This window comes from Lepus europaeus, chromosome 18 (genome assembly GCF_033115175.1).
Source record: "Lepus europaeus isolate LE1 chromosome 18, mLepTim1.pri, whole genome shotgun sequence".
NCBI classification, from domain to species: Eukaryota; Metazoa; Chordata; class Mammalia; order Lagomorpha; family Leporidae; genus Lepus; species Lepus europaeus.
In genome coordinates this window covers 6,674,953-6,692,918 of record NC_084844.1, presented here as the reverse complement: position 1 = coordinate 6,692,918, position 17,966 = coordinate 6,674,953, and the positions used below count along the sequence as shown (strand labels likewise).

Genomic DNA, 17,966 nt, shown 5'->3' with positions numbered 1-17,966 from the left:
TGGGCCAGGCCAAAGCCAGGAGCCAGGAGCTTCTTCCTAGTTTCCCACGTGGGTGCAGGGGCCCAGGCACTTGGGCCATCTTCTGCTGCTTTCCCAGGCCACAGCAGAGAGCTGGATCAGAAGTGGAGGAGCTGGGACTCACCCAGGCACCCATACTTGAATGCTGGCACTGCAGGCGGCGGCTTTACCCGCTATGCCACAGCACCTGCCCCATGCCCTCCTCTGGAATCTGGGGAACTTGTGACTACCGCACTGATAGAATATTCTGGAAATGATGCCATGACAAGGCTGGGTCATCAGAAGGAGGCAGCTTCCCCTGACCTTCGCCCTTGGAATCCCAGCCACCGTGTTGGGAGGAAGCCCCATCCAGCCCAAGGAGACGAGGGAACAGCCCAGGAGGAGAGGACCTGAGCCCCCAGGGTGGTTTCAGCCCCCAGCCTTGAGACCTCCGCCCTTGGCGCACAGACAAGCCACGCCCATGCAGCCCGTGCACACGGGAGGACCAGACGCTGGGAGCACGGGCAGTGACTCCCGCACACCACTGGGCTCCAGGGTTATCTGTCACGCAGCCACAGAAACTGGAAGAGGATCCGGAAGTGCCGTAGATTCTACCCAATATTTGCAGTATTAAAATACTGGAACGAACCCATGCATTTTTCACCATTTAGTTTAAACATCATCTCCTTAGCAAAGATTACCCCAGACCATCCAAACAGAATTAAAAAAGCAAAGATTTGTGGAAGGCTTACTCTCTGCCGGCTTCTCTCCACCTAGATTTCCCACGTATTATCTCACTTAATCCTCACAAACACACGGCAAGCTCCACTTTAATAAATACACATTTTTCATTGTTTATTAATTTCTATTACTTGGCTCTGTCTATAAAAAATTACATCAATAAATCACCTTGATTTTGGTTCCTACAATAATTTTTATCTATTTAAAAAACTTTTTTTTTCCCACAGAACTCAGAAGATATATTTGAACAATTTAAAGCAATTTCATGGCAACAGAGTTTATTTCTCCCCTCTCTGGTTTTATTAGTTCCATTTTGCTGGGGAGGAAATTGAGGCTCATGAAGACAGAGCGGCTAAGCTGAGGCTAAACAGTCCGGGCTGAGCCCTCCCCCGCCCCTTTCCCTAACAGGACTCCAATTAAAATCCTGCATATGGCCGCTTCGGCTCCCAGCAGGCAGCAGGCTTTGAGAGGCAGTTCTGTTCAGTTCCAGTCCTAGCAGCTCCTTGCACGACACCTGCACACAGTAGGTGCCTTGCACACAGTAGGTCCTAAGTCCACCCAATGCCACCATTTGCACAGTTCCTTCATGAGTCGGGCAGAGCAAACAGACTGACATCCCGCGCAACTGTGGGGGAGGAGGGACAGGCTGGGAGGTGGGGGCGGCTGCCTAGGAGCAGAGACACTAACAAGGCCACCACAGCGGGGAGACCTCCACTGAGTTCCTGGCTCCTGGCTTCTGGCTCTGGCCTGGCTCAGCCCTGGATACTAAGGACGTTTGAGGGAGTGAATCAGCAGGTCGAAGGTTCTCTCTCTTTGCCTGTCAATACAGTGACAATGAGTAAACCAGGCGTGTGCATGTACGTGTGCGGCATCAGGCCAGCGGGAAGGATGTGTGGGAAGGGCAGGGGCTGACACAGAAGGGGTGCACAGGGGGAATGAAAGACGTTCTTTAGGGCGGTAGCATGGGGTCGTGGGTTTGTTCAGTGGGATGCGCCGATGGAAGGATACGTGGCTGTGTGTACGTGTACGTGGTGTCTGGCTTATGTCTACGGAGGGGAGGGCGGCTGTGTGTCTGTCTGCATGGGAGGACGGACGGTTTTATAGCTGCACGTTTGCATGGTGGGATCAGTGGCTGGCTGCCTGTCCGTACGCACGGTGGGATGTCGGGAAGGAAGGCACAAACGGCCTCGATCCAAGTTCTACGCTTGACCGTCCCCTGTGCTCCACCCCCTCCTCAGCATGGCCCCCAAACCCTAGTGCCCGCCCGTTCTCTCCATTCTGCTTTGCCGGGAGGAGCCCCTAGCTGGAGCAGGCACCGAGTGTGTGCCCACTGCTCCCACACCTGCCCCGAGAGGCTGCTAAGAGGGAGCCCGTGCAGCCAGATGACACGGGGAGAGGGGAGACGAGGAAGGCCCTCGGTGACAGAGGCTGGGTCCCCTGGGGAAACTCGCTTCCATGCAGCAGGTGCAGGTGAGAGTTTCCTCCAGTCCCGGTCTGGCACATGCTTGTTCACAAACCAGGTTACGCCCTGCAGGGCTGAGCCAGCTTTTCCAAGAGAGATTGGCCTCGGGAGCAAAGAAGGGTGGGCCTGGGGTGCACAGCCGTGGCCTAAAAATGACCTTGGATGTCTGTGTTGTGCCTTACAGGGTTCTCATTCCACGTGAGGGTGTAGAGCATTTAGCAATGGTGAGATACGTCGTACATGCAAAAGGGCAACCGTAATTACACGTGAGGATGAAAACGAGCGCTCCTGTGCCCACGTCAGTCACGGGCAGGACAGCACCCTCGCCTTGTCCCCTCCCCAAAAGCCCCCCTCCCCCCAGCCAATTTCTCTCCCAAAGGCTGGAGGCGACTGTGCCGGTGTTGTTCTTCCACGTCGCCGTGCACGGATTCGGCCTCTCGCGGCTGAGGGTAGGCTGAGTCACTATGTGGTCCTCTGATCCCCTTTGTCACGCAACTCCATCCAGGCCTGGTGTGCAATTCGGCCGTTCCCAGCACCACACGGAAGGCCCCGGATGTAGCAGTACAGCGCTGCTGACCCGGCAGTGTGCTCTCTGTCACTCGATGTCCTGCTGAGAGCAGCCTCCCAAGGACCTCCTGGCACACAAGGCTAAGGGAGCCGCAGGGCTTATGCTGAAAATGGGGTTGTCGGGAGCTGGTGCTGTGGCACAGCGGGTAGAGCCGCTGCCTGCGACGCCAGCATCCCATTTGGGCACTGGTTCAAGACCTGGCTGCTCCACTTCTGATCCAGCTCCCTGCTAATGTGCCTGGGAAAGCAGCAGAAGGTGGCCCAAGTCCTTGGGCCCCTGCACCCATGTGGGAGACCCGGAAGAAGCTCCTGGCTCCTGGCTTCAGATCAGCCTAGATCTGGCCGTTGCAGTCATTTGTGGAGTGAATGGGAGACCTCTCTCTCTCTCTCTCTCTCTCTCTCTCTCTCTTTGCCTCTGCCTCTCTGTAACTCTGCCTTTCAAATAAATAAATAAAATCTTAAAAAAAAAAAAAGAAGACAGTGGGATTGCTGGGCGGGGTGGGGGGGCATGCGCGTTAATTCTGCTACCACCAACAACCCAGTGCCCACATCTGGACCACGTTCCCACTTACACACGTTCCCGGCAGCACATCTGGTTACACTGGTTCTGGCCAGTCTGGGGGGCCCGGGATGGTAAGTCATTGTGGTTCACAAAAACAATGCCTTTCCCTCCGGCGAGAAGCTATCACGCCACTGCCTGGCCCACCCATGACTCCTGTCTCATTTGGAGCAACACCCAACGTGGCCACCCCAACAAGGCCCGTCTCCCCTCGTCCGCACTCTGCTCCCGCCACCCCGGCCTCAGACACCCAAGTCTGCCTCAGGGCCTTTTCACTTGTTGTTCCCGGCCTGGAGGGGCTTTCTGCCTGTTTGGTTCACCCTTTGCTTCCCTGGGAGACTCCACTCACTGTCACCTCCCCGGAGCAGCCACCATCCGCCACCGTATCACACAAGACCCCGTAACCCTCCCTCTACCCCTTTCTCTGGCTTCATTTTTCCTTACAACATGCGGCTTTTCTTTGCGGGTCTCACCATAAGCAATGCAAACAGACTTCAAAAACTTCACAGAAAATGGAATGCAAAGAAAAGCTGATGCTGACCCAAACACTCAGGAAGCGAGCATAAAGGGTCTTCCCGGAGTTCGCGGGAACACGTCTGGCAAACACTCGGCACACGTTTCAAATCTGGTGCCCCAACAATAACTCATCTCTTTTTGGAAATATCCTTGTAGTTACGTTCTGACTTAGGTCGAGGGCAGAGATGAGTGTCTCGGCTTTGGCCCCCGCTGTGTCCTTGCCGTCCATGGAGCAGGGACTCCATGGCAACAGCAGGTGCTTCGGGAAGGCTTTGAATTCGGCATTCAGGAAACAGCCATGTTCCAGAAAGATACCATGCTGTGGCCCTGAACAGCCTGCACCCCACAGCCACACCTCAGAGAGCGAGTTAAGGCAGCCAGAGCCGTCGGTGGGACCCCTGCCCCGCGTGACTCAGCCGTATTTTCTCGGTGTGGCTGCAACAATGATGGCAAGGGCTGCAGGCCAGGATCTAGGAAGGGCAGGGCCCCTCCGCCCTGTGGCGGCTCGAGGGGGTGTGGCCGCTGGTGTCAGCCGTGGCTGAGGGCTGGGGACCGCGGCTGGGGGCCCACAGGACCTGGGCGGAAGCTGCTGGCTTTGAGGGACCCTGACTGCTGGCTCTCCTGATCCTCCCAGCCTCTCATTCCGCTTGGCCAATGCCAAAAATTTACGGTGACTTTAAAAATACAGAGAGGAGACTCTGGGAGGAGACAGGAAGGGGGCCGGGGTGGGGGAGATGTTTTATTGACTTCTCCTTAATTGCTGTAATTAAAAACAAGTAAAGAATCTTTTTTTAACGACTTTGTCGTTATCATTAGTTGGTAGCACAGCTGCCGTATTAATTTCTCATTAGAACCCAATTCACGATCCCTCTACGGGAGGGGGGTGGGAGCCAGAGGTGGGGCCTGCCTGGCCCAGCATCCCTGGCGAGGGGCTCAGACGGCTGCACCGGGCACAAAGGAACCAAGCAGGGCAGAGCTAGGGGCTTGGGGGAGGCAGCTGTGCCCCCATGCGTCCCCAGAACTGAGCGCAGCTGTGTGAGTGCGAGAGAAGGGATGGATGCACAGATAGATGGATGTACAGACAGACGGACGGGTGCACGGACAGACGGACGGGTGCACGGACAGATGGACGGGTGCACGGACAGACAGGACCAGGGTAGAGCGAGGTGACAGATTTAAGGAGGCCCTCACTCTCTGGGTTGTCCAGGTGCAGGGTGAGAACCCTAGGATGAAGACCTCCTTAAACAGCTCTGCTCAGTGGAGGGTGAGGGTGCTGGGTGGACAGGAAGAACAGGGGTGCCAATGGCAGCTGCAGGACCCCTTTCTGGTGGGTGTCTCCAAGGGATGACAGGTTAGCCCTTCCTGGGAGCTGTCCAGCCTGGGAACCACCTGCCACATTGGTTTATGCCTTGATTCACAGCAGCCCGGCCACGTAGCTGCTAAGAGTAGCACTGGCGCAGAGAGGTTGAGGAACTTGCCCTAGGTCACACAGCTTGTGAGACAAGCTGGCATCCGGACCCAAGTTTGTGGCTGGGTCCTTTCATGGCTTCATGCCACCAGGCAGGGGAGACTGAAGGTAGAAATGCCGGGTGTGGGAACTGGGGCCGTACACTTGACTCGGAGCTTCCGTGTGTCCAGTCAAGACACGCAGCTCTTAAGACACCTCCCGACCTTCCAACCCTCGATCTGTCCCGGGAGATGAGGAGGAGCGACCCTGCCGTGATGACATTGACATGATGACACAGCAGGATGATCTCCTTAGGCGGGAGCTGGGCTCGGGGCTCTCTGATGGTGGCTGCCCTTCCTGCTTGCTGGGTGTCCAGCGTGGGGCAAACACTTAGATCTGAGCTGGGAGGGGCCCTGGGCTTCTTTAGGGGGACCCTTCTCTCCTCCGCACTGTCAGCCTTACTGACGTTGGAGCTGAAACAGATCTCATCTTGCAGATGGGACACCATCCCATCTGGGGCAGGGATGAGATGGGGCTAGAACCTGCGTCTGACCCCATACCCACGCCCTGCCCATGATGTAGGCTCAAGCGCCATGGCCGGCCTCACGGGGGGCCCGGGGGCTCCGTCTAAGCATTTCTCATGCACCTGAGTGGCCGACAGCAAAATAAACCAAAGGACCGAAGACGTGGCCCCACCCCCTGGCGCTAGAGGGCGTGTGGACGTGGGACAGTCTAGGGGCGTCTCTTCGACTCTCTCTTCGAACCCTGACCCCCGCAGGCCACCCCGACCCTCCTCCCACCCACCCCAATTTGATTTTTCTTTTCTGGCCCTCACGCAGCAGCACGGGGCGGTTTTGGAATCTGCCAGCCGAGGTTCTGATCCCGGCTCTGTAATTCCCCATGGCGTGCCGTAGGCGAGTTACGTTGTCCTGCCGAGCCTCGGTTCGCTCAGCTGTAACATGGGAGGGAGCACCAGAGACCACGGCGTGTGCTGCCCGGCACAGCCCCATGGGTGAGGACGGTTTCTCCAGGCCTCAGCTTTCCCCACGCCCTGAAGCCATGGGAGGGCAGTGGACAGGGGATTCTTCAGCTTCCACGGCTGATGGGGACGAGGCAAGTGAGAGCCGTGCGCAGGGACTCTGCCACCGGTTTCCCGGCTTCACCCCGGGGCTGGGCCAGATGGGAGTCTCCGGGGCTTTCCCAGCCCAGAGGGCCGTGACCTTGGCTTCCCCTAAATGGTGTTGCGAGGCGAGGCGCTCCAGGGCCTACCAAGCCTCCTGCTGTGTCAGACGCCCCTCAGTGCTGCTATGGGCGGTCCCCCTCCTTGTTCCCCCTCCTGCCCCATCCAGATGCTCCCTGGGGCTCTGCTCAGGGCCTGGAATGTCACGTGCACAGGTTCACAGCTGCGGTGGCCCAGCACGTGACATGGTGGGGCCATGGTGCAAGGATGTCACGGTGACAACCAAGCCCAGCAGGCATCTGGCCCTTGTTGATGGCGGAAGGAACGGGGCCCGGAGTCCCCCACGTGCGGCGGCCGAGGGGCAGGGGAAGGAGCCACGCCCCGCTCTGTGTCTGGCAGGGCTGCGTGTGCTCAGCCCACCCCCTGGGCTGAGTGCACCTGTGGCTCCCAAGGCGCCTTGGAGCTCCATGTGTGGGCGCTGGCTGGGTGCTCTGACACATGTGAGCCTGCTGGGCGAGCAGGTCTTATTCAATATATCCCACAGATACGGGATCTGAGCTGTGGGGGAGGGGGAGGGCTCAGAGATGCTCAGTCACTTCCCTGGGGTCACAGAGCCACCAAGGGCAGAGCCGGGATTCAAACGTCATGGTCTGACTTGAAACCCTGCCCCCTCCGTGAGGCCACGCTGCCTCCTGGGGGAGGGCACCCTCCCCAAGTCCTTTCACTGCACCCTTGACTCAGCAACTGACCAGGGCTTGACCCTCACTTGGGCATTTGGGCCAGGAGCCCGCACATCACGGCCACACAGGGTCCTCCTTGCCAGCCTCACTGTGGGGTCCAGGACCCTTGGAGAGGGCAGTGCGGGGAGAGAGAGCGCAGGGTAACCCCTCCTGGAGGGGCTGTTCCCGGGCAGAAGTTAGGGTGTCAGGCAGCACGCGTTCCCCCCAGCAGCTCCTCATCCTGCTCGCAGGCTGGGAGCCCTCATGGGCAGGCCCAGGTTAGCCCAAGGCACAGAGAGACGCCAGGCGCCCCTCGGTCCTTATCAAGTCCTGTGTCCACGACAGGTGCACCTCGCTGCATGCCCTGTTAGAGGTCTGACTGCCACCCTCCAGCTCGGGGCAGGAGGGCGCTGATGGGGTGAGGGGCAGAGAGCAGGCCGAGGGAGTCGCTCCCGTGCTGGGTTTGTGCGTAGTGAGCGCTTGGATTCTTGCTACAGCCCAGGAAGGCGGCACTGCGGCCACGGTCCCTGACCTCCGGGCCTTTTCCATTTTCAACGTCATCTCACCTCGGAACTCTGAACTCCACAATGTTTTCTCCAGAGCCAGGTACCCCCTCCCCACCCCTCCCAGCCCAGGCGGAACCGTGTCCACAGCGTGGTCTGATGGCGTTTCCAATGGTGTGTGTGTACTCACACGCGTGTGCACACTCACACATACACACTTGTTCTCTCCTGCACACAGGTGTACAAACGTGAACCAACCCAGACAGGCACATCCATGCAGGTACATGTGTGTACAACGTGTGGGCACGTACTTGGACACGTGTGTATGGACACCTTTGCATACACTCACACATGCTTGTGACACACACAGGTGCATATGGAATCCAGAATACTGATCCACACACACACACACACACACACATGAGCGGAAGCACTGACCCATGCACACACAACTGCACACATTGACGCACACCCCCACGTGCACCCAGTCTCCCTGGCCCCTGGAAGCTCCCCAGGTGGCCTCCGGGCCCACAGCTGCCCAAGGCCCCTCCGTGTAATTCCAGCCTTTTCGGCTGCACGTTGCTTTTAGTGCCGATTTACCGGAAGTCCCTCCCCGGCTCTGACCATGGCTGCTCTCCATGATCATCACCGACATTCTGGGCCTTGATCGAGATGTTCTTTTAGCTTCCCCTCCCCCAGGCCTCTCCCCAGAGCAAGCCTGCCCCGCGGGCCCAGATGAGAACACTGTCCTTTCTCGTCTTTCGTTTCCTAGGCTCACTAAGGGTGCCCAAGTTCCCAAGTCCTGCAGCACAGCCGGGCCCTCTCCCTGCAAGAAACCCCATGGGAAAGAGGCCCCCGTGGGCCTCGCTTCTGGCACACAGCACCTACTCTGGGTGGGGTGTTGGGGGGGAAGTCCTGGGAGAGGGTGCTGCCAGCCACTGGGGTCCTGGTCCCTTCCTCCCCATCAGGGAGCCCCTGTGGGGGCTGGTGCCATGGGCAGGGCTCCGTGAGCATCTCCCACTTTGCTCTCTGCCCACAGGGGCCTTCGCAGACCCCAACTCAACATCTCCCTCCCCCACTGTGGGCTACAGCACCCACTGAGGCTTCCTATGGAGCCCTGCATGCTACTGCTTTAGGCTGAGGGAGCTGGAGGATGTGGAAACCAGGGCACAGGGACCCAGGAGTCCCGTGGCTGGGGAGGTCCCGGCTGCCGGGTTTACGATCCCCTCCCCAAGTAAGAGGCTGACCCCAGAGGAGACCCAAAAGCAGGGAGCAAGACCCCCTTTAAAACACAAACCACATAGGGCCTGAGCTGTGGCGTGTGCAAGCCGCTGCCTGCAGTGCCAGCATCCCATATGTGCCCCGGTTCGGGTCCCGGCTGCTCCACTTCCCATCCAGCTCTCTGCTATGGCCTGGGAAGGCAGTAGAAGATGGCCCAAGTCCTTGGGCCCCTGCACCCACGTGGGAGACCCGGAAGAAGCTCCTGGCTCCTGGCTTCGGATCGGCACAGCTCTGGCCGTGCGGCCATCTGGGGAGGGAACCAGCAGATGGAAGACCTCTCTCTCTCTCTGCCTCTGTCTCTCTGTAACTCTGCCTTTCAAATCAATCAATAAATCTTAAAACAAAACAAAACACAAAACCCCACACACCACAGGGCAGTCAAGGGCCCTGACGAGGTCACCCTCTCCTGGACGGAAGGGTCCTGGGGAGCTCTTGACACTCTGCCATGTGTGCACTGTCACAGAGCCAGCAGACGCGCCTGGCACTGGCCCGCTGGTGACCCTGGGGAGCTCCTGCCACTTCCGGGCCTTGGTTCTACCAAGTGTAACATGCGGGGACTGAGCCGGACAAGCATGAAGGGCCACTGCCAGCACCCAGTGGTGTGGGAAGCCACGGCTGGATCTGGCTTTGTCCATTCGTGGCTGGAGGGTGTGGCCCCTGCAGAGCCCGCCTGCCCCAGGCCCCGCCCTGGCCCCACCCCACCCTGCCCCAGTGGTACTTACAGGCCACCTGCACCTCGGTTTGGCGCTGCAGCAGGGCCCCCATCCGGTTCCGCACGATGCATCGGTAGAAGCCGGCGTGGGTGCGGTCCAGGCTGGTGATCATGTACCTAGGAGAGGGAGGAGACGCCAGTGAGCAGGGGGCAGAGGTCAGACTGGGTTCAGAAGTCAGAGGTCACTAAGTCCCCCCCTACAGGAATGAAAAGCACCAGGAAGCTCTAGGCTCTTGTCCATCACCCCAGGGTGCCTTCCCCGAAGGCAATGAGGCCTTTGCTTTGTGCCTGAGACCTTGACTCTGCCCGTGGCCAGGCCTCCTAGGGCTGTGTCAGCTCCGCTGGAGGCTGCCGTCCTCAGCCTGTGACCCACAGGGTGACAGAGTGGGGCCTCCTGTGGCCAGGCACCGGACTGTGCTGTAAATATTAACTGAAAAAGTGGAGGGGACAGAGGCGGGGGAGTTCACACGTCTCCCGCACTCTCTGCATCAGTCCTTCCTTAAAACTATAGACAGCTCTGCTGTGGCCCGGGCAGGGCAAGGCCAGAGGCACTGGGCCAGACAGGCTGGTGTGCAGTCAGTGAGGGCCCTCGGCTGGGATGCTCGGCACCAGCAGGCCACTTGGGAGCCCTCCCAGGGGACACTTGTTACCCCAGGGCACCGGAGTCAGGTGGCTGGAGAACAGGTATATGCTGTGCACCTGGCTGAGAAGCAGCCATAGGTGAGCTCTGCCAGTGAGACAGGGTGAGCAGGGCTCTCCGGGGTGAGGGCTGGGGCCAGGGGCTACATCTCCCAGGGGCCCCTCGGTGATCATCTTTCCCATCCTTGGAAATGGCCCTTCAGGGCCCTCAGAGGAACAAGGGGGTTGGGCCCAGGGCACTGCTCCCTCATCCTTGAGTGTCCTAAGATTTGCCCAGCTGATGTGGACAACCTCATTACCAACAGCAGCTGGAAATGCCGACTCTGGCATGAAGCAGCCCACTCCCTGGGGGTGCCAATTTTGTCTACAGGAGCCCTGGCCAGGGCCCATCACAACCATCCATCACCACCACCACCACCATTGTCACCAGTGTCACCAACACCATCCTTATCTATGTCATTATCACCAACATCACCATCATTATCTCCATCATAAGCAGTCACCATCATCAATATCTTTTTTTTTTTAAAAGATTTATTTTATTTATTTGAAAGAGAGTTTCAGAGAGAGGTAGAGACAGAGAGAGAGAGGTCTTCCATCCGCTGGTTCACTCCCCAGATGGCCACAACGGCTGGAGCTGCGCTGATCCGAAGCCAGGAGCCAGGAGCTCCCTCAGGGTCTCCCACGCGGGTGCAGGGGCCCAAAGACCTGGGCCATCTTCTACTGCTTTCCCAGCAGAGAGCCGGATTGGAAGAGGAGCAGCCGGGACTAGAACTGGTGCCCGTGTGGGATGCCAGCGCTTCAGGCCAGGGCTGCTGTGCCACAGCGCCGGCCCCAATCATCAATATCTTCCCAATGATGAAACAACTCCCCCAACAGGAGCACCCTGTCCACATCAGACACTGGATCAAGTACTTTGCATGCATTTTTTTCATTTCACACAGCAGTCCCCAGACTATTGGATATCCTGGACCAGCAGCACTTAAAAAAAAAAATGGGATTGACGTGATTGTCAACTTTTTACTTTCTCAGGATCATTAAAACCAACCAACCAAAAAAGCAAACAAACATTCAAGCAACGCAAACGGAAATAAAAAAAAAAGACTAATATTAAAAAGTGCCAGGGAAAGAAAAATAAATAGAAATAATCAATATTTTGTTTAAAAAGGACATTTCTGGGAAGACAATAAGAAACCTAATACCAGCATACAGGCAGCTTTAATAATTTTCTAAATTTAAATTTTATTCGAAGCCCACTACAAGAGCCTGGCTTTTCTTATTTTATATGCACAGTTGCAAAGCTTTTGAGAGCCTTTGACTTAAATCTCCACACTAACCCAACGGGGAGGGACAGAGCTGAGGTTCAGAAATATCTTAGCATCAACCTGTAGTTTCCCCCTTGGGAAGAGGCCGGGCCAAGGCCCCGAGGGCTCTGCTGACTGCCAGGCTGGGGGTGAGCCAGCTCAACAGTGGGACAGCATCACCTGTCCTGGGCCTGCAGGTGCGTCCCTCACAGCTGGGCACGTGTGGAGTTGGCTCTGGCCCTGCGGGATCAATCAGAACCTGCGGTTGCCGGGTCCCTTATCTCTGCCAACAACTGCAGTTCTTATCTGTTCTCTGCTACCGTGCACAGCGGGATGATGGAGAGAGAGCAGGTGCACCAGGTCTGGAACTCAGCTCCCGTCTCTCCGTCCTCAGCACCATCCCAGGCGCTCCTGCTTTCACTCCCCTGGGGCAAGGGGAGGCAACTCTGGGGAAACCGTTTGCCTCTCTGAAGCTGTGGGGTGACCCTGAGAGGATGGGCTGGGGAAGCTCTTCAGCTTTGAAAACAGTCAGATCTTGTTACTAAGCACCAGGGAGAGGCAATGAATAAAAATGGCTAAAAAAAAAAAAAAAAAAAAAAAAAAAAAAAACACCACCCACGAGAAGATGCACAACCTCTGTCTTCATGAAAGGGATTCACAGTGAAACGAGGCAACGTCTGCACGTCAGACTGCTGAAGAGTTCCAGGTATGGTCCAAGCCAGCACTGGCCAGAGGGAGGGAAAGGGAGACGCGCCCTCAGCTCTGCTGGTGGTACTGCAAATTGGTCCAGCCCTTGGGGCACGATCTATCAGAATTAGCATATGCAAGCTTCTGACCCAGGAGTTGCACCCCTGGGAGCTGGCCTTTTCCATCCACTTGCAACAATGTGGGGGGAGAAAAAATATGTTCCAGGGTGTTCACCGTCGCAGCGCTTGTAATTGCCAAGGTCAACGAATCAGAATTGGAAGCAACTGAAACGTCCATCAGAATGGGACCGGATCAATAAATGATGCCGCAGCCACAGACGGAATGCAAAACAGCTACCTGGGCTGAAAGAGGAAGCTCTCCAGGATACACAGCAAGCTGGAGACTGGGTAAACAGGAGGGAGCGAGAGGCTACACAGCATCATAGCTGACTGCTCAGGACAAGGACGGTAACACAGTCTTACCCGTGGCTGTTACTGGATCTAGCCTACCAAATCCTCAATGTTCTGGAGCATGCAAGCCGACCCAGCAAAAGTAATTTGCTTGTTGCAAAAACAGTGTTAAAGTATCCTGTGATGACAAGATACTGCTTGGTATGATACAATCTGGGTAAACTGAAACAGTGTCTATATTTCCATGTGTATGTACACAAATGTGCATATGCAAATGTATTCATATGCACACTGGTATGTGAATAACATTTTTTAAAGAGATTGATTAATTTGAAAGGCAGAGTTACAGAGAGAGAGAGGGAGAGACAGAGAGATTTCCTAGCTGTTGGTTCACTCCCCAGATAGCCTTGATTATCAAAGCGGAGTCAGCAAGAGCACCATCTGGGCCCCCCAAGTGGGTGGCAGGGGTCAAGTCCTTGGGCCATCTTCTGCCGCCTTCCCAGGCGCATTAGCAGGGAGCTGGATCAGAAGTGGAGTAACCGGGACTTGAACTGGCGCCCGTATGGGATGCCAGCGTCACAGGCTACGGCTCACCCTGCTGCACCCCCACGCAAGCTCCACACCTAGCAATTTTGGGATGGATATTCCACAACACGCCAGCCCTCTGGGACAGGAATCCGGGTTGGGGAGGGAGGGAAGCTCCTGCTTCTTAACTTTATGTCTTTCCACGCCATCGGAATTTTCTTTATCGTACGCATATATTGCTTTTATTTTAAAAAATAAAGTTTAAAAAATGCACTTCATGCACATAATTTAAGTACACATTATAAAGAATGCTCCAGGGACTCATTGGACCTGAATTTGTTTGCTGATGTCAGTGGTATCTGGTGAAATATAAACTTTAATAAAAGTCCATTTCTGCAGAAGGCTTGCGGTCCATTTGCTCCAGCCAGGACCTCCCCCCCACGGCTCCCCGCCCCCCCCCCCCCCCCCAGGAAGGCTGCTGGGCTGTCCCCACCCCGCGGTGTAAGGTACAGCCGTCTTGTTCCTGCCTCCTTCTCCCAGAGCTGCTACTCCCCGGCTTCCTGTCTGGGAGAACCTATTTCTGGCTTGCAAGCAACATTATTTAAAGCAACCGTTCTGCCCACTGCCTTTCCACCAGGAAACCCACTCCACTCCACCCAAATGGCTGCTCTCAGCTCCCTGCGTCCCAGGCAGTGCAAGAGTGCCGGGGTTTGCGGCTCCAGTCTGCTTTGGGCCTCCCTGATGTTGACAGTAACAGTTCTCGTTATCTCTACCGCGTTCCCTCGGCCCCCGGCTCTGCCTGCCCCACCCGCCATGGCTGCCAGCCCAGCAGGGAGCCAGAGGGGCCCAGCCCTGCCCAGGTCTGTCCCAGGGACAGGGAGATGGATGAAATGACCTCCGTAGGAGGCCTGCGTGGCCGGCGGGGCCCATGTGTGACGCATCCAAGGGTAAGTGTGGTGTTGGAGAAGCTCCGGGACTTCCAAGCCGAGGAGATTTTGGCTTGCCTTTCACTCTTGCTCTTTAGGGTGTGTCCTGGACAAGTTTTAGAACCTTGCAAGCCTCAGTTTTCCCATCTGTAAGATGGGAGTGATGATGGCCATCTTTCTTTTTCTTTTTTTTGGACAGGCAGAGTTAGACAGCGAGAGAGAGAGAGAGAGAGAGAGAGAGAGAGAGAGAGAGAGAGAAAGGTCTTCCTTTTCCATTGGTTCACCTCCCAAATGGCTGCTACAGCCGGCATGCTGTGGCTGGTGCGCTGCGCCGATCTGAAGCCAGGAGCCAGGTGCTTCCTCCTGGTCTCCTATGTGGGTGCAGGGCCCAAGGACTTGGACCATCCTCCACTGCCTTCCCAGGCCACAGCAGAGAGCTGGATTGGAAGAGGAGCAACCGGGACAGAATCTGGTGCCCCAACCAGGACTAGAACCTGGTGTGCCGGCGCCGCAGGCGGAGGATTAGCCAAGTGAGCTGCAGCACTGGCCAGTGATGGCCATCTTTGACTACAAGCATCCAAAGAGATCCTGGGCATAGATGGCTGCCCCATGGCAGGTGGCGTGCAAGTGTTCATCCAATGCGGGAGTGGGAGTGGAAGGTCTGGGGAGAGGGTGGGAGGCTCAGACAGCAAGGCAGAGAGGGCACGGAGAGCCCTGGCCTGGAGCAGGGATCCGGCACAGGCTCCCCGTCAAGCGCAGGAGAGCACGGACCCCCGGCCTTTACCTTCCAGCCTGGCAGCCCCCTCCCTCACACAGCCAGCAGGTGGACTGGCCCGAGCCTGGATCTCCCCCAGGGACGAGGAGCAGGAGGTAGGGATGCAGCAGCCCCCACCTAGTTGACCCAAAACCTCACGCCCCCTCCAGGAGGAGGCGTCACAGGGGTGTGGCCCACAGGGGCTGGTGCGCACCTGGACTCAGCCCCATTAGAGTCCTTCTTAAAGGCTCACGTCACCCTAGGAAATGCAGTCACCTGATTGAAAGCCCAAGAAATACAAGACACCCTCGTGCCCCAGCCACATCCCCGACCTCCGACACGCACGGCAGGTACCCCTGGGGTTAGCTCCTTGGGCATCTTTCCGGAAGTTCTTTATGCAAATGCGAGGAAGTCCCAGGTTCTAAGCTCCCTCCCGTCTTATAAATGGGGCAGGACCTCCGTCCCCATGCCCTGCTCTGTGCCTTCCTTTGTGCAGTGAGAGCCTTCCTGGCCGTTCATGGAGCTTCCTTGGGCTTTCCTGACAGATGCAGAGTGTGGAGAAATCTGGAAGAAGGGGCCAGGGGGCAGAGTGAAGCCTTAGGGGCAGGGCTTGGGGCTGGAGCAGCAGCCAGCAGTGAGCCCACACCCGTCCCCTCAGCACCACACGGCGTCAGGACCCTGTCTGCTCCATCCACACTTCCCAGATGAAGGCAGGGGCTCGGGGCAGAGGGCACAGGCCCAGGGTGGGAGATAAACTGGGACAGATAATTGGATTTTTAGAGACAAGAGCAGAGCAGGGGAAAACAGCTGCCTTACAAGTGTGGCATCGTCTGTGGCCCCCGCGGAGATGCGCGCTGCCCTTTGTGGTTCGAGTCCTTGAGTGTCACAGCTGATATTTAAAATGATTCTTACTCACATTAAATAAGATATTTCAACTCCACGAAGCTGTCAGGAGCTGATGCGGACGCCAGAAATAACGGGCACCCTCTCCTTGTGTTGTCCTCGCTAATAAATCAGACGCCAGGAGACGCGTGCGGCGATGCTCACGCAGACCAAGGGTGCGCGCGCATGTGCGCAGGCACACACAGGGCCCATGTATGCACACCACCACGTGCACATGCACACTGCTGCGTGTGCACACACACACTCATAAAACCTACCCCATACATACGCGGTACGTGTGGACTCACACGTGTGCTTGCATCCATCACACGGCTATGCAGACATCCACACACATACGTGCAGTACCATGAGCTTGCACACGCACACGTGCACACACATCCACACACCTGCACACATGCTTGCACCAGGCCTCCTCCCGCCCCCAAGTGCTCAGGGAGGGAAGACAGCGGAGCAGCCATGTCCACTGGGGGCTGTGCCTGCTGCCTGCAGGTGATGCGGCCGACGGTGGAGAACGATGCAGAGCTGGGCCACGGGCGCAGGCTTCCTTCTCTTGTCCCCTGGGCACTCAGGCAGTGGACAGGAGGGGCAGCAAATGCAGGGGGAGGTGCGTGCCCACATGTGTGCGTGTCCTCAGACGCCTGTGGCCACACACTGAGCTCTTTCGGCACCAGGACATTTAGGTGGGGCTCAAAGAACTGGTCGCTGCGGAGGTGGCCAGAGAGAAAAGGATGGTTCTGTACTGTGTGTCTGCTTCTACTGAGCTCTGTCAGGGTGTGCAGGGGGATTTCAAGGGAAAAGGTGACGTCCCAGATAGTAAATGATAGCAATAATATACCTGCATGTAATGCGTATAAGAATTCTGACTCTAAGGAATGGCACGATTCTAAGGGCTTTAACATACAGCATCTCATTTAATTCTCACACTACTGAAGGAGGCAGCTCACAGATGAGAAAACCGGGGCTCAGAGACAGGCAGCGACGTGCCCGAGGCCACACAGCTGAGAAGTCCTGTCTGCACAGGGCCCGTGTGCACCTGCACCGGATGTGTGGGGCGTCTCACACCAGGTCTGCCTTGAAGAAGGGCAGTTTGGCTGTGCACCTGCCACCCCCATCCCCCACAGACCGTCTGGATAGACACCATCAAGGAGATTTCTGAGCAGGGCCCGAGAATTTGATCTGGAACATGTCAATCAAGACTGCTGTCCAGGAGTGGCCGGTCCAGCAGCAGCAGCAGCAGCAGCAGCAGCAGAGCTCAGGCAAACCCTTCAGTGGCTCCTCGGACTGTGGGCGGAGGCTCAGGTACGGGAGGGGTGAGCTCTGCTGCCCAGGACCACATGGGCGCGGGCGTGTGGAGTGCCCTCTGCCGCAGCCATAAGGATGTGAGCTCGTGGGGGGTGCAGAGGTGGGGGAGAGAGAGCAATCGAGGGGGAGGAGGAAGTCAGGGGGCCGGGGATGACGTCAGGATACACCCCTGGTGAGGGTGATCCAGAAGCAGAGATTCCTGCTCTTCTATTTTCAGCAACTTCCATCCTGGGCTCTAATTTCCCTCCCACACCTTTGTCGAGAGTGTGACCCACACACGGCCGCTTCTTTCGGCTCTGGGGCTCTCGGGGAGCAGCAGGCTAAGGAGGAGGGGCGGGGCCGAGAGAGGACAGGAGAGTGATGCTGCAGAGAGACTGGGAGGGGCGGGGGCGCCCAGGAGAGGGAAGCACCGTCTTCCAGAGTCCCCGCAGGGCTGGGCAGGGCCCTGCACTCATCCCTCATTGAGGACAGACACTGGGACATTGAAGGACATGCTGGCCTCTCAGGGAGGGGCTTGGACACAGCGACCCCTGCGCCCAGCCTCTAGCAGGCTGGAGGGGTGGACTACAGTGGGGAGACTGGGGAGAAGCCCCGGCTAAGACTGTGAAAGTCGATTTTAAGGATCAGCCTGGCTGGGCTCAGGGCGCCCAGAGAGCTGGTGGCACAGGACTTGGGGTGTCTGGGACTGTGTTCCTAGGGGAGACTGGCACGTGACTCACTGGACTCAGTAAAGCAGTGGCCCGCTCCAATGTGTGTGTGTGTGTGTGTGTGTGGGCTCACCCTAACCTGCTGAAGGCCTCAATAGAACAGAAAGGCCCAAGAAGGGGGAATC

At 57.2% G+C, this 17,966-nt stretch overlaps 1 protein-coding gene across 2 annotated transcripts in view; it reads right to left on the bottom strand.

Annotated features, from left to right (window-relative positions):
- Window positions 1–17,966, bottom strand: part of SDK2 (sidekick cell adhesion molecule 2) — a 244,342-nt gene that overhangs the window by 90,771 nt on the left and 135,605 nt on the right. For both annotated transcript variants that reach the window (XM_062216721.1, XM_062216722.1), the window contains exon 3: window positions 9,695–9,801. In XM_062216721.1, coding sequence (XP_062072705.1) covers window positions 9,695–9,801 — 107 coding nt within the window. The remainder of the gene's footprint in view (window positions 1–9,694; window positions 9,802–17,966) is intronic.